The sequence below is a fragment of the Zeus faber genome, assembly GCF_960531495.2.
Source record: "Zeus faber genome assembly, chromosome: 17".
NCBI lineage: Eukaryota > Metazoa > Chordata > Actinopteri > Zeiformes > Zeidae > Zeus > Zeus faber.
Genome location: NC_137204.1, coordinates 22,785,507 through 22,808,160, shown reverse-complemented (window position 1 = coordinate 22,808,160; position 22,654 = coordinate 22,785,507). Strand labels below are relative to the sequence as shown.

Genomic DNA, 22,654 nt, shown 5'->3' with positions numbered 1-22,654 from the left:
CTACTCACTTACTTACTTACTTACTTACTTACTGCCTTCATATCCTTCAACTTATCTTTGTAAATTCACAAAAACCGCTGAAAATAATTATAATGAACTGACCTACTTACTTAGCTACTTACTTACTTACTTACTTATTTACTTACTTACTTACATACTTACTAACTTACTTACTGACATACATACTAACTTACCTATTTAGTTACTTACTTACTTACAAACTTAAGAACTTACTTACTAACTTACTTAGCTACTTACTTAATTACTTACTTACTTAATTGTGAATTTATAAAACTAACTTACTTAGCTACTTACTTTCCTTACTTGCTAACTTACTTCCCTAATTACTCACTAGCTTACGTACTTAGTTACTTACTTACTTTCCCATTTACTTACTTACTTACTTATTTACATAGTTGCTTGCCTACTTAGTTACTTACTTACCTACTTACTGCATTCTTAATAACCTACTTATTTATTTACTTACTCGCTTAGTAACTTAGTTACTTGCTCACTTACGTTCTTTCTTACCTACTCACTTACTTACTTACTTACTGCCTTCATATCCTTCAACTTATCTTTGTAAATTCACAAAAACCGCTGAAAATAATTATAATGAACTGACCTACTTACTTAGCTACTTACTTACTTACTTACTTACTTACTTACTTACATACTTACTAACTTACTTACTGACATACATACTAACTTACCTATTTAGTTACTTACTTACTTAATTACAAACTTAAGAACTTACTTACTAACTTACTTAGCTACTTACTTACTTACTTACTTACTTAATTGTGAATTTATAAAACTAACTTACTTAGTTACTTACTTTCCTTACTTGCTAACTTACTTACTTAGCAACTTACTCACTAACTTACTTACCTAATTACTCACTAGATTACATACTTAGTTACTTACTTACTTTCCCATTTACTTACTTACTCACTTACTTATTTACATACTTGCTTGCCTACTTAGTTACTTACTTACCTACTTACTGCATTTTTAATAACCTACTTATTTATTTACTTACTCGCTTAGTTACTTACTCACTTATGTACTTTTTTACCTACTAACTTACTTACTTACTTACTTACTTACTTGCTTACTTATTTACTTACTTACTTACTGCCTTCATATTGTTCAACTTTTCTTCGTCAATTTAGGAAAAAGCTTAATATAAATTGATACCATGACTATATAATATTCTACCTTTCGATATTATTTCCTGAAATTAATGCAACAACTGTTCATTGCTAACCCTCACCGTTATGTAAAGGCCTGCATTAATAACTGGGCCACATTTGCCCGGTTGGCTGCATGTTGACTAGGCCTGTTCTTGTTGGTCCACTTCACAGTGAACAAGTTATGGCTTTAAGGCCCAACAGCACGGCTCCGGCTAATTACCCCACCACTACCTGTACGTGTGTGTCCATACTGAGTAATCCCAGCTGGGTGCGTCGTAGCCACATGGTGTGGTCCTTGACTCACCCTGTTCTGAAGATTACCAGTGTTTCCCTTGGTCAACAGACAGCCACAGAGATTGATGGTTGTTTTCTCTGCAGCTCACAGGGTTTTCCGCTCCTTCGTGTTGTGTCTCAACGATCTGACGGACGAGACTGGCTGCTGGCTTATTGGTTTAAGTAAGTAAGTAAGTAAGTAGGTAATCTTCAGTACAGCGTGAGTCTTCAAGCCAATCCCAACATTGCACGATGAAGAAAAATTGTAATATACGTCCACTGTAAGCAGAAAGTAGATATACAAGATATTTGCAAAAATAATGTTTATTTACAAAAACTTAATGAAAATAAATGTTACCCAAAATTCCCCCCAAAGTGTAGCAAACAAGGTAAGAATTAGATTTTTTGATTCTTCATATATTCCTGATTTTACAATCCCCGTTGTCCTCTCACAATCTCAAAGTTTCCATGTCTGATCAATCAAATGCTGCACAAAACAGCCGGATATTTGAAAAAAAAAACAAAAAAAACCCTAATAATTAAAAAACAATGAGAGAAAAAAGTTAAAGCAAAGTTAAATAAAGTCAAATCTCTTTTCATCCGTCTTTGTGAACACAAGCGCCATACGGTGTTTAGGCTGGATCCCGCTCGCCCCAACTCAACTGTCCACCTGAGGCAGTAAAACAGAGGGAGATCCTGACCATTGGCCTCTGGGACAGGCCTCATGTTTCAGAGCCGACAAATAGACGCGCACGCACGCACGCACACACACACATACACACACACACACACACACACACACACACACACACACATACACACACACATTAGGGACTAAAGAGGTTGACTTTTTTCTTCCCGGGGCTCGAAAGGTCACTAATGGACTTCCTCTATGGACAGATCCATTATGAAGGCCATGTAAATAACATTCCTACTGAGGCTGGCATTATTATAAATATTGTTTTGTCCGTAAGACAAACACGCGGCAGAAAGGTTAAGCAGTCCAGGCAACCCTTAATTATCCTGTAATATATTTAAGCTCGAGGAATTTTCAACACTTTGTTCTGGTCTTGATAAATCGATGGCTCTGTATCTTTTACGATGTTTTATCGTTTCATGTATATGTACACGTACGCACACACACATACATACAAACAAACAACAAACAACACACACACACACACACGCACGCACAAACGCACACTTTTAAAGAAGTGCCTATGTCATGGAAAATGGGACCTTGTGTCCAAAACCAAGTGAGGGACCAATCTGCCTGTGGTGGGAGAGGGATCAGTGGTGGAGAAACAGAGACAGTCAGGGGGCGACAGACATGAACAGAGAGAGAGACAGAGAGACAGAGAGAGAGAGAGACAGAGAGAGAGAGAGGCAGATAGGATAGATAGACAGACAGACAGACAGACAGACAGACAGATAGACAGATAGATAGATAGATAGATAGATAGATAGATAGATAGACAGACAGACAGACAGACAGACAGACAGACAGATAGATAGATAGATAGATAGATAGATAGATAGATAGATAGATAGATAGACAGATAGATAGATAGATAGATAGATAGATAGAGGACCAAAGAGAGAGACAGTGGGATTTTTTTTTTGGTCGTGCTGCAGTTAACCCACAGTCGACCCGCAGCCTCCTCACCACAGAGTTATGTTCGTCGATATGAAAAACATCCAAAACACGTCGCGGTTCTCTCTTCTTCTTTTTTTTTTTCCCTTTCTTTTTTTATCTTTTTAAATGTCGCTTGGCATTTACGGAAAACGGTGAAAACAAAAATAAACGGTATCTGGGAAAAGCGTGTTTATCCCAGCGTTTGACAATGGAAGCGCAGAAAAGGACACGCACATATTAACAGAAATAGATGGTTTTCCATAGCGATGGGAAAGGGATCGGGAGGAGAGAGAGAGAGAGAGAGAGAGAGAGAGAGAGAGAGAGAGGGAATCCTCGTGACCACACATCTAAACAAGATGTTTATAGATGTTTATACAGTTGACAAGGAAGATGCTTCATGTACAGTAGCATTTCAGGTGTCGGGTCCATTGGAAAACATCATTAATAACTTTTATACGGTTTTACATTTCAATTACAGCTCTATAATCCTCTATATTCGGGCGGCGGCGTTTCCACGAATAGTCAGAATTAGTCGGTGGAGCGGTCAGCCGGGAATCCTAAACGAGGTTGTAAGCACACCTCACACCGGGTGCATTACAGACGCGACATTTACTTCGCGGAGAGATTTATTTTTGAGATTTATATTTATATTTTACGCACTTTGTGGATCCCCGCGGGGTAGTAAGTTCCCTGCCCTTACCACGCTGGGATTGATCTCATTTTACAGCCTCCTAAAGCCTCTACAAGTCATCTCTCTGTGGTGTATATTTGTACCTAATTACTCCCGTCAAAATATACTTTTCAGAGAAGGACAAGACAAGACGAGACAAGACAAGATAAGAAAAAGTAAGATAAGACAAGATAAGGTAAGACGAGATGAGACGAGATAAGATAAGAAAAAGTGAGATAAGACAAGATAAGATAGGACGAGACGAGACGAGATGAGATGAGATTCGATAAGATAAATGAAATGAAGTTGAAGGACAGTGTAGTATATCAAAATGGGGATATACAATTTAAAAAGCCGTAAACGTGACGGTACTTTAAAATCACATCATCACACGGGACAGAAAGCCCCAAAAATGAACTCCAGTGAAAAAAAAAAAAAAAAAAGCAGGAGAAGAAAAAGCAGATGAAGAGAGAGAGAGAGAGAGAGAGAGACTGGTGACACGCTGGGCGAGAGACGAGCGCGGTCGCACGAGGCCTCGTCTCCGAGAGAAACCACCGTGAAACCTTCCATCCCGGGCGCTCCGGGTTGCACAACAACTGCACAACGTGTGTGTGTGTGTGTGTGTGTGTGTGTGTGTGTGTGTGTGTGTGTGTGTGTGTGTGTGTGTGTGTGTGTGTGTGTGTGTGTGTGTGTGTGTGTGTGTGTGTGTGTGTGTGTGTGTGTGTGTGCGTGCGTGCGTGTGTGTGTGTGTGTGTGTGCGTCTCCTCATGTTGATCCAGCAGACAGATGAGAGTGTGTTTTCTCGGGTCGGTACTAACACGCTGTGTGTAAACACACTGAGTAAAGTGATGGATAAGCACTGACTATGTTACACTGATGTTACACCGACGTTACACTGACTCTCCTTTGGGATTTACGAAAAGGCTTCGTGTGCAACATTAAGGATTTTTTAAATTTTTGTATTGACCAGTTGTGGGGCGGTATGTGTATGTACTCACAGTGGTTGAGGAGATGTAAATCAATATGATTTTTTGGGGGGGGGGGATTTTTTGTTTTTATGAATGAATAGTTAAAGTCTAAATTTTAAAAACGGCAAAAGCATTATCTTAAGTAAGCGTGACTGATAATGAGCTGAAATTATTACATAAAATGCTTCAAATCGAGCCCCACACTGGGGTTCATTAGATGCCACTGGGGTGAACGTTTTGGGGATTTGAACCATCTGGAAAAAGAGAAAAAAATTGAACGAAGCCCAGATTTTGGCGGACGTGAGGTTAACGTGGCTAAATTCAAATAAAAAAAAACGTCAATGACTTCAGGTCGTCGGAGGACACGCGTCGGCGCTCTGTTGCCAATTTTAGGGGCATCAAAACTCTTAAAGACGGTCCAAAATTATAGTTAATTGCTTTAATGCAGCTTAATTCATACATCAATTAAAATATATTTCCAATCTCTTTCCAGAACTTCCCTCCACTTTGGGTCATTTCTTAGTCGTCTAAGTCGTTTTTGTGTAATGTTGACTAATCAAGCTCTCTTTTTTTTGGCATTTTTAAGCCTTAATTATTTCTTTCTTTTTTCCTCAATCAATTAGCGGTATATTATCTTTTCATCAATGGTAGTGCCCACGGTGCCCTACAACTTTGAAAAACATAATAGCTCTTTGTACCTTAACTACATTGAGCCTTTTCTCCCGCTCCCTTTCATGAATGAAGCATCCATGGATTTCCCTGAAGCCTGCTTGATACCCGCCGCAAGCACGAGGCAGCGCGTGGCCCGCACCGCCGAGATTTTGTGACTTGGCGTGAGGGTGCACTGGAAGCGATGGGGGGATATACGCCGGTATACGCAAGCAGCTCACTCGGGTTGGGTGATTTTTATCGTACATTAACAGGGTCGTAAAGTTCAGTTTACAAATAAAAGGTCGTTTTTATTGGTATTTATGTGCAGTTTATTTTTTAAGAATCTTGCAACCGGGGAGAATAATCACACGTTGTGACTCGGTGCCATAGTTCCGTAAGTTCCTCTGTAATAACATGCTGAGCGTCAGTTGGAACAACCTCCCCTGTCTCTGCGCGGAACGGGCCGCCAGATCAGCTCCTTTTCTGCTTTTTCGGCGCTTTTTGCCGGTTCCCCCGCCGCAGTCGGCGCAAGCCCCGCCGCTGTGCGTGCAGCCATGTCTGCCGCCGAACGTCCTCGCGCGGTACCTACGCTCACCCTCCGGGGATACTGCAAGCGGGAATGTGCCAGCTGTACACCCGCCCGCCCCGCCCTGAGCGGGTCGGGCGGGGCGCACTGTGGTTATACCTTACACCACAAGGTATAACAAGGGCTTTACACTGACCTCACCCAAGTACTCTGTCGATGGACAAAACTGATTAAAAAGAAAAAAAAACCCACACACAAACCCACATGTACACAACAGGCCATTGTGTGTGTGTGTGTGTGTGTGTGTGTGTGTGTGTGTGTGTGTGTGTGTGTGTGTGTGTGTGTGTGTGTGTGTGTGCGTGTGTGTGTGTGTGTGCGTGCGCGTGGGACATGACTCGCCGCTTCGCCCCTTTCTCTCCTCCCTCAGTCCCGCTCTCCATTTCCGAGAGGCTAAAGCGGCCGGCGCAGCGGACCATCACATTCCCGGTGGTGCCCAGAACCCAATATCTGTCAGTGCTCCCCAGAAGACACAAAAACCTATTAATCAAAACGAAATACGCTCCGTCCGAAAAAATAAAATAAAAAAAATAAAAAAAGATCTTATCTCGAAAAAACCCGCCGGCGGGGAGGGGCGCTTTCCCGGACGATAAAAAAAAAAAACAACGCCAAATTAAAAACGGAGGTCGACCCTTCTCACCGACGGTGTCCACCTCGGTCAGCCGGTCTCCTCTCTGTCTTCTGTAGGAGATCGCCCGTCAACGTGTGGAGGTTCAGCAGGAGTTCACCCAAACAATGCCGGCGGTTACACGAGCGCTTCAAAAATAAACTCCGCTCGATTAAACAGAACGTCCGGCGCGTCAAAAGAAACGACCCCGTTGCGAAACCGGAGGCGTCGGGTGGGAGACGACGCCCGGCCACGGGGCTTATTTGGTTCCGTTCCGTAAAAGAATACCCGAAACGCGTCCGTCGCCCGCCTGCGTGTTTCCTTTTTACGCTTTGGGAACATAGCGGGGGCCTTTGTCCGGAGAGAGTCGGTGAAAATGCGGTGTGGGGATTATCTCCGCGAGCTTTGCGGCTCATTAGCAAACTTTTCACTGCCGAAACTTCAAGTATCTTCTGAGAAAACAGCCACTTATGTGTCTAGAAAGCACATTAAATGTTGTCTTTAATTTGACACGTTTGATGCGGCTGCTCGATAGGGGAAGCACTTTGAGTTCTGTACTTAAGTATCATCTTGAGATATTTGAGCTTTGAATGAGTAACTCCATTGTAAGGGGACATTGTAAAGCAAATGTCTCACTTTCTACTCCACTACATGTGTTTGTACGCCGGAGAGACATCGAGCAGGTTTAATATCTGGTCGCGTCGGGATCGGGGCGCCGCGGCGAGCCACAGCCAACGAGAGCGGAGGCGGGGTGACGGAGGGGAGGAGTCGAGACGGAGAGACAGAAACACACAGCGCAAGTATTTTACTTTTCTCCTCTGGGTTTTCAATACAATTCTGATTTAAATTCTGCTCTTAATTTGCTTCTTTATTTTACGGTGATCAAGAGTCGAATAAAAAAAATGTATAATCCCGCCCCGTGCACGGTATCGTATAGTTTGGAACTGGCAGACCCGTCGGGGATTCCTCCCGGTGAAAGATCTCGCCAGGCGCCGCGCCCTGTCGCCGTTCAGTCATGACACCACGACGACGTCAAGATTCGCCGTCACGAGACAGAGGGTTGCGTGGTGCGTCCGTGGCATTGGGAGCCAAAGTTCAACATTTTGAATGGTGTGGCAATGCTGAAGAAGGGGAAATAGTTTGTTTGAACAAAAGTGAATCAAATCGTTAGAACTCATAGATTTGAGTTCATTTAGGGTGGAATGTGTCTTCACACCAAATGATGGTTCATATTGTTTGGCAAGGACTTTGATCATTTTGATACTTGAGTACATTTAATATCAAGGCTGTTTATCAGATATTGATGATGAATATCACATTTTGCTTATTAAATAAAATGTTACACGGGGGATATTTATGTTCACTATTCTGTTAAGATATTTACACCTCTACTTAAGTATGGTCTATGATTTTATACGATTTGTTGAACTTTTTATGTTTTCACTCTTTTGGGTGGTGGGGTTTACCGTTGGGAACCGAAATGTCGCTTTGAAAGTCATTTTACACCGCTGCTTTACAATCACCACCCCGGTGGAAGAAATTCCTGCCCTTCACTCTAGATTCTGGTATTTGAGCACCTATGGACATCTATCAGTGGTGAAAGTGAGTTCTGCTGTGGTGGGAACCTGTGAGACCCCCCCCCCCCCCCCCCACAAAAAAAAATCCTGTCAAGTGGATTTGAGTGAAAGCACAAAAACCACCACTATTTGGAACGAAGTCCACCTTATCTTCTTTTTCTAGAGTGTCACATCGAAACATGTGCAACCAATTTAGAATTAATGTCAATTTTCTAATGCAGACTGATGGATTGGTAATTTATTAGACAGACAGACAGACAGACAGACAGACAGACAGACAGACAGACAGACTGACTGGCTGATGGGCTGATGGCTTGATGGCTGCTGTGAAGCGCAACATAATAAACCCCAGCATTCAGACCAAATTTGCGATTTTGGCTGAACTGACATTATTTGCATTGATTTTATAACAAATTCTATGCATTTTTATGCACCTTTGGGTCAGCTTCCACCTTCATGATCGAAAAGATTTGATTTTCTTAAAATCAAATTATCTCTTGTCTTGGTGATTTGAAAATTTAACCCCCCCCCCCCCCAAAAAAAATGTAAATAGCTAGAGGTCATCAAAATAACAATAGTATGATGCTGTTTTTGGGAATAGCAACTATACATTTTTCTACGTAAGTTGTTTGAAAACGTTTGTTTTTTTTCAACAGTGACCGAGAGCTATGCGATTGAAATAAAATTGAGAAAAGCAACGTGTGGAACTCTGGGTGCGATGCAATGAAAAGTCATAAATGTAACGTAAAAGCCAGTCTCATGCAAATTGGCGGCTGATTGGTCGTAGCTCAGTGACGACGAGCCGCCGGGATTTGCTCCCTTTTCAGGCTGCAACAACCCCGACGCGCACAACAATGCAGGGACTGATGGGCGGCAAACACATTCAAATCAGAGCCGTAATGACGCCTAATGACGCTTACCTAAAAACCCACATTAGCGTCGAGGCGAGAAGGTTGGTGTGACGCATGCATCTGAGCTGGCGCCCGCTTGCGGCGCAGGGAGCGCGGTAAGATTCAGGGTTAAAAGCCGAGTTTGTTGTTGAAATATTTGCAGCTAAAGTGGAAAATCCACAAGTTCTACGACGCTTACCTCCTCCCCTCAAAAGGTTTGCCTCCTTCTGAGCGACTGATTCTTTGCACTCTTGTCGGGAAAGGCGGAGCCCGCCAACAATGGACACAGCGAATAGAGGAGCACACGCATAACAAAAATCACATGGAATCGCTGTTTATAATGAAGTACCAGCGAAAAAAAGGACCCAACATTGCATGATTTTTTAAACAAAAAATTCTTAGGGATTACCACTTTAACAAATGACCTAAAAAAACGACATAGACATTCCCATTGTGCAGAAAATTTTGCGTTTTGACGTTCTTAGCAACGGCCTGCATAGAATTAAACAAATGAAGCTCAGAAGTTGAGCCTACTGTTTGAATATGAACGCTTTTATTCTTGGCAGTTTGTTGCTCTGACAAAACTTCACAATCAAATGTTGGAATACGGGACGGAAAACTGCTTGCTCAAGTGAGCCACGCCAGCGAAAAAGCAGAGTGACTGAGGTATCTATAATTCCATCCGCATGTGTGTGTAGCGGGGAATTTCACTGGGTTTATTAAACTTTCATCTCGGAGGGGATCGCGCGTCTGATAAAGAAAATAGCACAATCACTATTTAGTTTAAGCGCTGTTGTTTTGCGGGGAATTCGGGAGCCTTTCGTGTTATATTCTAAATAAACCAAATTCCAAACCGGGGGCTATTTTTATTTATTTTTTATTATTTGCAATGCAATGTAATGTGACAGGGTAGTGCGCCTACTGTACTGACAACATGCCAGCAGGGCGGGGTCGAGCGTGGGGTCGCTGCCCGGTCCCAGTAAAAGCCTCGATGCCCCTGGTAACGCCACCACCGGCTTTGGAAGTGGCTGCAAGACACGGCAACAAGCTTTTCGGGAACAGGCTTCGCGTGGAGCGCTGGGAGTCACTCTTGCTGTTTGGCTTTGCGCTCTGCGTAAACCGGTGCCACATGTTGAACTCCCGCCAAAATATTCCCGGAGATGCTTGAAGATGATGGTGATTACAAAGATTTTGTTGAAGAAACATCCGACACCTGGTTTTATTGAAAACCCAGCCGGAGGTGGTTTCAGACACAACAAACATCCTGCATCCATTCCATTTATGGCATAGAAGACTATGAGCATATATCATGCCACTTTATAAATACTGTTATTAACCCATTTTATACAGGCTGTATTAATAACTATTGCAAAGGGAATCGGACTAAAACATTTTTATATTATTTTTTTTTTAATGCGTTGCACAACGGAAAATCATTTTTTTGTCTTGTTTTATTTAATGGGATTTTAATGGATTTTAAGTGTCTTTGGGAAAAGCACTACAATTTGTTATTATTATTATTATTATTTTTTATTTTTTTATTTTTTTATTATCGTTGTTGTTATTATTATTTTCTGTATTATTGTTATTATTATTATTATTATTATTATTATTATTAGAATTACTTTTAATACTCCTATAAATATAATAATAATAATAATAATAATAATAATAATAATAAGAATAATAATAATAATAATAATAATAATAATTATTATTATTATTATTATTATTGTTATTATTATCATTATTATTATTATATTATATTATTTTATATTAAATTAAATTATATTATATAATTATCATTTTTACTAATACTACTATAAGTAATACTATTATTATAATTCTCTTATTTTAATCTAATTTCAGTTCTGTTCAATTTAATTTCAGTTTAAATTAAATTTTCATCGGTGGATGAGTTTTCAAAGTGGAAATGTCAGGTGTAAACATGTCTAAAGGTTTACAGATGACACATCTGGATTTACAATCGCAAGATTTCCCAATTTATTGAGCAAAATGCGGCGAAATACCTCTTGGAGAAGACTTAGAATAAACTGCGGATATCCGCAGCGTTTGTGGAGATATCGGGATTTAAGGCTTAGTAACGGGAGGAAGACTCCATTTATCAGTGGAGTTAATAGAGTTTAACAGTGCGATGTCTGGTGTCACAACCTCTCTCTTTCTCACACTCCCCAACTCTCTTAAAAACAACCCCCGTTCACACACACACACACACACACACACACACACACACACACACACACTCACACACACACACACACACACTCATCATAAAAGTGCACATGTAATGAGGCTCCCGCATGTTTTCATGAGTCACAGAGGCGTTACATCCTGATTTGAGCACCACAGGCTTTAGTAACACAGTCATGAAAAGCCCAAGGCAAAGTCCAAAAGGCCCCGAAACTCTGTGGTTCTGGGTTCAGTTCTAGGAACGCTTTTTTTATTTTTTATTTTTTTTTAAATGACCAAAACCATTTCTCAGTCCTACATTTTAAGCGGCGACCAATGCACAGTGTCCACGTGAGCCATGGCTCTAACTGAATAGTAAAGACTCAGACTGTTCGGTTTGGGGACGAAAGAACGACATTTAATTTGTTAAACGTGTATTTTTTTTAGGGTTTCGCAACTTGAAATGTGCATCCTAATCTCCCAATTTGAAGTGGAAAAGAAAAAAAAAAAAAAAAAAGAATTTCAATAAAAAAAAAACGATGACTCCTTCATTTTTCAACGTAGAGCGAATGATTGACATCTAATCCATCAATGTCCATCAGAGATATTTAATAAGCTCGTGTGTGGGGAAAAAAAAAAAGAGACAAAGATGAAGAGGAAGTCGTTTTACAACTGATATTTAAACATGTTTGATGTGGCGCTTTTGGTGTTTTTGGGATCACTCTCGCTTACCGACACTATCGGTATCTGAGTGTTTTAGGCCGATACGCCTGCACCTCCAACTTCCTGCGCGATATGCAGAAAAAAAAAAAATCCATCTGTCAAGGAATGACTTTTAGTATTTATCCTCCGTCTGTTGATTGCATAAGTAAATAAAAAGTCTCTGGAATTTTTTTTGGGGGGAGGGGGGGGGGGCAGCAGCAGCGGAGCGTTCCCTCCATCCGTCAAACGCCGAGCTCTGACGGATGGAGACCTGCTCCGTCTGGACACGTGGTTCCCAAACGGAGCGGGAGCTTCCGTCCGTCCGGACCCCGTCCAGACCAACGCAGAGAAATCCATCTTTTTCCGCCTCGTCGCTAATCAACTCCAGAGCCGCTGCGTTGATGGGCTTCCTTTTTCTCTCTCTCTCTCTCTCTCTCTCTCTCTCTCGTGTGTGGAAGGATCCCGATTTCCCTCCACAGGAAGCTTAATATTTCGGGGCAGCAAACCAGCGCGGTCATTGAGCGGACGTTCGTCTGTTCAAAACGGAAGAGGCCGAGCGGAGATTGTGACGTCGACATCCATCAACGTCAGCGGCTTCATTAGCGAGATGGGTTTTTTTCTGCATTTGAACTCATTGCCAGAGCCGAAATGTGCTTCCAGGCCACGTCCGTCAGGGGTTAAATCATGCGGGGAGGGGTTTGTTTTTTCCCCGAGGGGACACGACGCCTGGTCAATACGGACGCCGCTGCGACCGCGTCTCCGTCTCCGGCGTCGACGCGCGGAGGCGGGTGAGCAGGTGAGAGATCGAATATTGTCGGGCGTTCGGTCGACGCGCAGGGGGAAAAACCGGGCGCCCCCACGGGACGCCGGGCTCCCGCGCCGACGGCGTCGCCAAGGCCGGTCTGAAGGATCGGTCTGCGCGCCGGGGGCAATGCCAGCGTCAAGGAGGCGCGAGATAAATAAAATAAAATTTAAAAAACGAAGGAGAATGTGTGAGATGACACACACGTTGGACGTGCGTACACGGACCTGCAGACACACACAGGCGTTCAACTTGTGCATCTTAATCAGCAGAATGATCACTGAATAAATGTCAGACATGCAAACGATTGATTTAGACGCTGTTTATAAGTTAGCACCAATGGCGGCACTTTCATGACAAAAGAAAAAAAAATAAAGAACTCTATGCAAGTCTGCTCTGAAACTCGGGACTCTCCCACTTTAAAGTCAAAATGGGTGGGAAAGTGGGTCACCTTAAGATATTTAGGTAAAATAACTGTTTGGTATTCTTTCGGGCCGCTCTCCTTGTTTAGCGATGATTTACACAATGGAAAGAAAATACTAAATGCAGGGAATTCCGCTGAGCATTAATGTTTGCTTGACGCCAAAATTTCCAACTGAGCTGGAGGAGTCTCAATAAAACTATAGGGCACCTGCTAAAAGTGTCATTTTTTTACAGCGCACGCACACGTGGCAGCGCATATAGAGTTTCAATGGTTTGGAAACAGGTCTGTTTTTCCAGTCGGACAAATGAGATCTGATTGAATTTTCTGCAAATTAGTTGAAATGACATTGATTTATTGGAAACATTGTCATGTAGGTATGTGCTCTCTCTCTCTCTCTCTCTCTCTCATTCTCTACGTCCCTCTCTCTGACACATATACGAACGCACACACACACAGTCGCACACACACACACACACACCTACGCTCATGCGCGAGCACAAAGTCCATCCTCTCTCACCCATTCGCTCACACTGAAATTCACCTTCTCTCTCTCTGTAAAACACACACCCACATGCACACACACACGCACGCACACGGTGAGCGAATACATTTGCGCCGACAGTTTTTCTGACGTGAGTAAAATTCTCTTGGAAATCCTCAAGATCATGAGATGGGAAGACTCTCCGGTTTACACACACACACATGCGCGCGCACACACACACACACACACGCACGCGCACACGCACACACACACACACGCACAGAAACACACCCCCACACCTCCATCATCCTCCGCTTGGCTCTAATCTCATTACAGAGAGGGATTGGGACAGATTTCCCCGCGTGGACAAACTCCGGAGACGGATGGCAGCCGGCCCGACGCGGTGCCCGCGCGCCGGGAAGAATAAGGACGTCCATTGTGCTCACACCCCCCGAAAAAAAAAAAAAAAGAAAGCCAAGCCGCCTCGCTTTCATAGAATTCACACGAGCCAAACGTTTCGCCGCCATTACGCTCCGGGGGCCGGGGAGGTTTTCTTTGGGGTTTTTTTTTTGAAGATGCTCACGCCGGGCGACAGCGGGCCGTCCTGTCCAATAACGTCCACGGCGCGGGGGCCCCACCCGGAATAACCACCCGGGACGGTTTCCCACGCCCGCGCTGGTTCGGCAGACGACGGTCAAATCGCGCCGCAGGGGGAGACGGATTCGCCCCCCGAGCCCCGAGCGGCCGACATGAGGCGACGCCTCCCCGCTCTCCGGCGCCGTTTTTCCAACGACGGCGGGATTCGCCCGTGGCCGCATCCCCGCGCCCTTTCGCCTTTCCCGCCGGGGCCCCGGCGGACGCGCCCCCCCCTTCCCCGCCCACCCTCTCGCCGTCGCCGCGGCGACCGGACAGCTCGTGCGAAAGAAAAATGCATCCGAACCACAGCCAAAGCGCAGATTGATTGCCGCCGTTCCTCTGGCCTCACGGACCGCCGGGCTGGCGGCGCCCCCTGCGACAGTCCGGAAGCGGGAGTGTCATCGGGGAAAGGGAGGGCAGCTCCGCCCGTGACGGCGAGGTCGACGGACCCCGTGCGAGATGAGACCCGACGTCCCGGCGCCGGGGTCGGTTTTTCGAGTCGAAAGAACGCGGCAAAGTGGAGCCGCTCTGGGGTTTTTTTCGGGCTGTTTGATTTTTTTTTGTTGTTTTTTTTTTTGCGATGACGCAACCTTTCGACGGGCGACGGCGCCTCACCTCGCGCGCCGATCTCGGCGTCTATATCTACTGTCGGCGCCCCCGCCCCCCAAACAAACATTCCTCGCCCGTCCCTGGTAGACTCGGAGCCGAAGCGGCATTCATCACCGCTCCATGCACCATTACCCCCAATGACGGGAGGAAAGAAAACAACACTTTCATTAGCAGGTTCGCTCTATTGAAGGGCGGAATGTCCCGCGGGTTTTTCGACAACAGAGAAAGGGAGCGCAGTCCTCCGTGCAGCCATTGTGGTGCCTGGCCGCCTCACTTAGCGTAATGGGAAAGGCTGAGCTCACTCGTCGGAGGGGGGGAAAAAAAAAAAAAAAAAAAAAAAAAAGGAGAGGCACCGGCGTTAGAACGGGGGCAGCCGTGCTTAGCCAGAACCGCAGACCTGAGCCGAGACGTCTCATCCCCAAACGGGCTTTTGGGAATGAGCGGCCCCCCGTTCAAAGAGGGCCCAGGAGGTGTGAACGGCTTTGTCTCGCCTCCAGCCCTTCGGGTGGACGCCGGGACGCGCGGTAAACTGAGACAAATTAGCGGCTTGAAACGAGGGCCGCTCGGTCACGTTGTTTCACCCGTTTGTTTTTTTTTTTAAATAAAGCCAGGCTCCCTCTGCTCGCAAGATGTGAGACCGACGTCGGCTGTTGGAAATCACTCCGACTTGGTCGATAAAATGTTTTTTGTGTTTTTTTTTATTGAAACCTCGCGTTGAAAAGCTGGAAGCACAATACCACGATGGGAACGTGGATAGGGTTGCGGGCGGCTTATGCTGTATATCAAAACTGTAACACGCAACTTCAATATTTTCTTTTCCACTTTCTCCGCCGTAGACTCCCAGTGCAAAATGGAGAGTCACGGCCGCGACTGCTGTAAAAGCTCGGTCGCGTCCGTTGTTCAGACGGACGGAACAGATTTTTATTTATTTATTTGTGTTTCTCTCTTCTTTTTTTTTTTGTTGGAAACACTCACCGCGACGGTATCGCTTTACAGGGAGCGTTTTCACTCATCGCGGGCCATCTGCAGCTTGTACAGTGGGGTCTTAAATGACGTTGCCCGTTTGAACTCCAGAGACTTAAGTGTTTCATCCCGCGCCGCGACGCCGCCGCGGACGACGTGACCGAGAAGTCGTCTCCGTCCCCCCCCCCCCCGTTTCTGTTGCCACGCTTGGCACGTCGAGGGGGGAGTGAGATCGCTGAGAAAAACCGAGAGGGTGAACTCCGACGAACTTCCGTCGAAGGACGCGGTTCGGATCGTTGCCCCCTCCAGTGCCTTGACCTCCATTCAAGCCCTTATCTCCCACTTCAGAGAGATCCACCGTTTGTCCAAACGGCCAGCAAAAGTAGATTATCGGACGACGGCCTCCAAAGTACATCTTTGTTTATTTTCTACACCTTGATCAATTTCGCCAAAAGTTTGCTAGATCCCCCGGAACTGGGCCGATGAGGGCTCTATTGTGGGATGCCCTCCACAAACAGGCTATTAGGAGGAGTGCTTATGGGGAGCTTCATCAGACGGCGCATAAAGTGACCGTTTACGGCTGAGCGCGGGGAAGACAAATGAGCTCGCGGCGGCTCCGTGTTGAGGTCATGCAAAGGAAAGGACTGAGATTCTCCAGCACGCTCGGGTCATATAATATTTCAAATAAACGCTTAATTACCACTACGGTAATTACCAGACGCATTGCACCCTGTTCCTCATGTAAAATGCCGTAGGCTGTTTGCAATTATTTTCGTACTTTTGGTGCCGAGTTGGATATTTGATGGTTGAACTTTTGATATTCCCTATACTATACCACCCGTTGCCTTTTACCTCGGCTACTGCAACAGCCCAATTTCCCACGGGGATTATATAAAGCGCAATCTAATTTAATGTTTCTGCTCATGCCACTTGTGTCCGGGGCAAACAGCTCTCAAAAAGCTCAAAAAAAAAAAAAAAGGCTTCATTTTCAAACGGCGTAACAGTGAAACTCCAACCCTCCAGCCCCCTTATCGCGAAACCAAGCCTCGCCCCGGGAAATGCATTTCACGGCAATTAAAAACAAACAGACCCGAGATCTGCAATACTGTATTGGTGTGCGGATATGTTACGTGCCAATTTCGGTCGGCGTGCCCCGTATCCAAAGGGGAGGGGTGGAAAAAAGGAGAAAAAAGAAATGCTCCGGGGCAGAGAATTAGGGTTGGAGGGAGCCCGCAAGACCCCGCTTTAGAATAACAACATTTAAGGCTTCTGGGTGTTAGGCTAAATGGTCAAGTGTAATCCCCTTAGCTCCTCGACAGCATTAGCAGAAATTCCGCAATAATGCGCAACATGATTTCATAGCGACGGCCGCCTTTGAAAGATGGCGGGTAATTGCGGCGGGGTCACGGCGGCACACAGACGGACAGGCGCGGGGGGTTTTGGAGCGGCGGCCCGACGAACAAGGCTCCTTTTTTTTCCCGCCCGCTGATTTCAGACTCGAGTCATTAGGAGGATCCATTTTTCTTTAATAGCGGAGGACACGGCGGAGCACGGGCGACTGTTTGTACAGCTGATTGTGAACGCCACACCTCTCTCAGGCTAGACCCAGCAAGAGGGCGAGAGAGAGAACTATGGGCCCCTGTCTTCAAAGAGAGAGAGAGAAAAAAAGATCATATATTAATTTTTATACCTATGACTTCTGATTTTTATGAGAGGCCGCGTTCGTCAGAGTTTCCCTTTTAGTTTTAGACATGAGTAACCCGGAGTGTAAGCCTCCTTATCAATCCCCGCCCCGCATTAAGGCCGTAACCTTAAGATATTTTAAAAATATATATGGGAGGCAGAGAACTGTGACATAACCGCATATAAAATCGGGTTTAGGTCTGAATATATTTTACTTCAACCGCATCAAAATACAGCCAATCAGAAAAATCCCAAATACTCTCCAATAAAGAAAAAAAAAAAATCAGTCTCAGTTAGACAGTAATACAAAGTGACAACTAGCAAGGCCTGAAATCCTAAAAACGAGAACGGAAATTGAAAAATCACATGTTGGGATGTCATTGCTGGCAAAAAAAAGCTGAGTCCAGGTCGCCTCTAAGCCACAAAAAAGAAAAAGATTTCAAACGGAAACCACCATCAGATTGCTTTAATAATTTCCCCGCTTGCCAAGACCCGTCCCCGACCACTGAGGGGTTGACGACGCGTAGGTTGTCACAACAACCAAACAGTCCGGCGACTGATTTAGTCACATTTTTCGGCTACAGAAGCATGTAGGTCACAATCACAGCTGCAGGACAAAGCTAAGCGCGCCCCCCACCCCCCAGTTTCTCCTCGGAAAGTATGCGCCGAGGGTGTTTTATGGCCATACCGCTGTGTCCGAAAAAAGGACCCGAGGAGACATCGGTTGAGAATGAACCCCCCCCCCCCCCCCGCCCCCAGATAAAAAGACAATGGAGGTCGCGGAAACCCGAAAAAGCGAGCCGCCACTGCCGCCCCGCGCGAGCGCGTCCGGCCCTACCTGCGAGAAGTTGAGCCCGTTCAGCGGGTGGCACTGCTCCTCCACCTTCTCCACGGCGCCCGTCTTCTTCCGCATCCGCTCGGCCTCCTGGGCCAGGTAGAGGTCCAGCACCGGCACGCCCCTGGTCTTGATGTCCGCCTCCGTCAGCGAGTTCACCATCAGCATCACCCACACGGGCCGCTTCCTCTCCCAGTTCCCGGCGATGGCGTTGAACAGGTAATCCGCATAGAGGCCCTTCCCCCGCTGGTCGGGGGTCATCCAGGAGGGCATCATGAGCTTGACGTACTCCAGGTGCCTCTTCAGCCGCCGGTAGATGTCCCTGGGCAGGACGTCCTGGAGGTTCTCGCCCTGGGGGAGCAGCTGGCAGCTGGTCAGGGCCGAGATGGTGTAGGGGTCGGTGAGGTCCAGCTCGAAGTAGACGATGTTGCTCTCCTGGAAGGCCTGCTTGGAGTTCTCGGGGATGAAGTCCCAGACGCGGGTGTAGGGGACGTGGATGGTGCCGTAGAAGTAGGACGGAGGGTCGCGCTTTATCGTCCACAGGAAGGAGTTGAGGTCGGCTTGCTGCGGAGGGAGGGGGGGAGATCGAGAGGATGGCGTGAGAAGGGGGGGGGGGACGCCGTCCCGCTTTTCCGGCGACGCGTCGTCACGTGCGGGGGGGATAGACGGGTGATTAAAAAAAAACAAAAAACCCTTTAGAGCAGGGGTCTCAAACTCAAATGACCCAGGGGCCGCGTTGAACTTCACGGAAAAAAACGGGCCCGTTGTTGTTTTTCCCACACGTTAGTGAATTGCTTCATAATCCTGTGAGAAAAATCTCTCTTACGAGCCTTTAAATTCTGTTTTCTATTTCGAAAAACATTAAGTACATGTGTGCGGCCTGGCCCCGTTGCGCATCGGGATTCGAAAAGAACATCCGCCGGCCGGATTTACCAAAACGCGGGGCCGCGTCGGGACCGACTCGCGGGCCCGGATGCGGCCGCCGCGCCCGTAGTTCGAGGCCCCTGCTTCATAGAGGGTCTATCACGACTTCGATTCGTCTGATGCGGTCGTATGATTTAGAGGGTTTGCGGGTCATTCCCCCGAGCAAAGAAATCCTAAATCACGAAGCTCTTCCCACGACAGAGAGAGAGAGAGAGAGAGAGAGAGAGAGAGGGAAATCAGCGGCCCCGCTTCGTCGGAACAAAACCGGGCGTCGGGGGGGGGTGACGACCGACCTGTCTGGCGCTCTTGTTTGGTCAGACGAGTCCAATCATCAAAACGTCGTTTTGTTTTCCAACAACTGTTTATTGGACAGAGCGCTTACGGGCTGTTAATGGCTTATTAACGGGCCACTTGGGAGCGGAGTGATAAAAAAAAAAAAAGAAAGAAAAAAGGAAAACAGAAAGCAATACACATGTTAATGTTGGTTCTGCGTCTGGTGCCTGGAAAAAAAGAGGATCCTTCCACGCGGAGCGGGATGGTCCTCTGTATTTCGATTTTTAGTGAAACCGGCGTGTCTGTGTTTGGGGTTATAAATGTTAACAGGGGAAAAAAAGGTCAGTGTATGACCGTGTATATATACATATATATATATATTTTTTTTTTTGATACATTATGATATACACAGTGGTGGAAGAAGTATTCACACCTTTTATTTCAGTTATAGCAAAAGCACCACGTGTCCAGCACCATTCCCTTGCTCTTAAAACGTACTTCAAGTACTTGTCCTGCGCCGTGTACTGATATATACACAGCGACGCAGCCGAGTAAGACACGAGGCGCCTCGGCGTCCCCTCCTTCCCGCGGACGACGCTCGGGCAGATCCCGATCACAGTTTGCAAAACAAAACACCGAAGGCGGCGTCGGGGTCATTTGCAAGGGCGTGGAGCTACTGAAGCCGGTGAACCGGAGTAACGGACCTCGCCGCTCGGAAACGTAGCGGGGGTAAAAGTTGGAAAGGTCTCTGAAACTTGGATAAGCTTAAGTAAGCAACAAGACACCCGGAAAAATCTACTCAGGTACAGCAATAAAATATATATATATATATATATGTGTATATTAATAAGTACTTGTTCTGTTACTTTCCACTTTGAGGGTAATAAACTCGGGCTTTCTCCTCCCCTAACGCTGGCCCATAAATAGATCAGTCCTCCAGGTGTAGGGGCTGAGTAACAGGTTGTGGTTTGCGCAGCCTGGGAGCACGCACGCACGCACGCACACACACACGCGCACGCACGCACACGCAGATGGTAAGGGATAAAAACTTGGCGTGACAGCGGGTCGCGCGGAGCAGGGCAGGTGGGAACGGCGCACGTCGGGGTTCGCTGGGACACTTACTCTCCTGTTGAGCTCACAGCTGGCGGAGTCCTTCAGCCTCCACGGGTCCGCCCGGACCAGCAGCACTAGACAGAGCTGGACGAGCGCCTCCGCGACCCGCATCGTGGCTCCGCGGGGGGGGGGCGCCGCGACCGCGACCGCGCCGCCGCCGCACTTTCCGCGAAGTCGCGCACAAGAAAAAAATAAATAATAATAATAACAATAATAATAAAACAAAACAAAAAAAAAAGAAGAAGCGGCGAAAGCGATCCCACGCGGCGCCCGACCCGACGCACTAGGTCACGGCGCGCTGGGCGGCTGCCGGGGTGGGCTCCTTCTCACGCGGGCGTGCGGCGGTTGTGGGAGTCATCGGAGTGGACGGACGCGGGGGTGGTCGCTTCACCCTCTGGGGGTCTCCGTGTCCACCCCGCGCTCCTCGGCTCCGTCCCGCCGCTGCATGGCGCTCGACACCGGGTGGGGATGAACCGCTCTCTCTCTCTCTCCCTCTCGCTCCCTCTCGCTCTGACCCTCTCACTCTCTCTCTCTCTCTCTCTCTCTCACTCAGTCTCTCTCTCTTAACGTCACCCACCCCCCCCCCCCACCCAAAAAAAAAAGGTCCCACACGCGCGCACCACGCGCAACAGGTCCACGAACGCACCTGGACGCGCGTGAACTTGGTCAGCGCGTGGGTTCCCGGGGACGCGCCGCAAAGTTTTTTTTTTATTTTTTTATTTTTTTTAATGAAATTAAAGTTTAAAAAAAAGATAAAATAAAATAATAAAGTTTATAAAGCAGATGAACGGGTCGTGGGTTCAACAGTCCAACTCAAAGTGCTCCGCGTGATCCCTCGCGGAGTGGGTCTGCGTGGAGCCCCCCCCCCTCTCTCTCTCTCTCTCCCGGCCTGGACACACACACACACACACACACACACACACACACACACACACACACACGCGCGCACACACGCATGCACGCGCACAGGGAGCAATAATCTGATTAGCGTCACCCCCACCCGCGGCGTGAAGCGCGCGTGCGTTCTCCCCAAAACCCACTGAAAACTACAACTCCACCAAGATAGACAGACAGACAGACAGACAGACAGATAGATAGACAGACAGATAGATAGACAGACAGATAGATAGATAGACAGAGATAGATAGATAGACAGACAGATAGATAGATAGACAGACAGATAGATAGATAGACAGAGATAGATAGATAGACAGACAGATAGACAGAGATAGATAGATAGACAGACAGACAGACAGACAGACAGACAGACAGACAGACAGACAGACAGACAGATAGATAGACAGATAGATAGACAGACAGACAGATAGACAGACAGATATATAGATAGACATAGACAGATAGATAGATAGATAGATAGATAGATAGATAGATAGATAGATAGACAGATAGACAGATAGATGGGTAAATAGACAGACAGACAGATAGACAGATAGATAGATAGATAGATAGATAGATAGACAGATAGGTAAACAGACAGACAGACAGATAGACAGATAGATAGGTAAACAGATAGACAGACAGACAGATAGATAGACAGATAGATAGATAGATATAGATAGACAGATAGGTAAACAGACAGACAGACAGATAGACATAGATAGGTAAACAGATAGACAGACAGACAGACAGATAGATAGATAGATCGTTTCATTCTATTTTTTTTTAACATGTGCATTGGTGCTGGGGGGGGGGGGGACCTTCCATCCTCCATCCCGACAGGACCTGCTTCAGTAAACGATGGTGGAACAGAAATAAAATGAGGAAAATCCGAATTCCGAGACGTTCCTCTCCACCGCGCTGGAGCAGCCCCCACCTCGCACCTCCACCCGGGGGGGGGGGGGGGGCATCGGGGGGGAGCCAGCGCAGATCCCGGGGTTAGATTATCATGCCTGGGTAATTAATGCCTTTACAAACTGGTGGAATTAACATGTGAAAAGCCACCATAAC

General features: G+C 46.4%; 1 protein-coding gene across 1 annotated transcript in view; it reads right to left on the bottom strand.

Moving 5' to 3' along the window:
* trabd2a (TraB domain containing 2A) overlaps positions 1–20,797 on the bottom strand; it is a gene marked incomplete at both ends in the record, with an annotated part of 81,365 nt that extends 60,568 nt beyond the window's left edge. The window contains 2 exons of the mRNA XM_080017686.1: positions 18,380–18,940; positions 20,696–20,797. Of these exons, the coding sequence (XP_079873812.1) occupies positions 18,380–18,940; positions 20,696–20,797 (663 nt within the window). The remainder of the gene's footprint in view (positions 1–18,379; positions 18,941–20,695) is intronic.
* Positions 20,798–22,654: the final 1,857 nt, after the last annotated feature.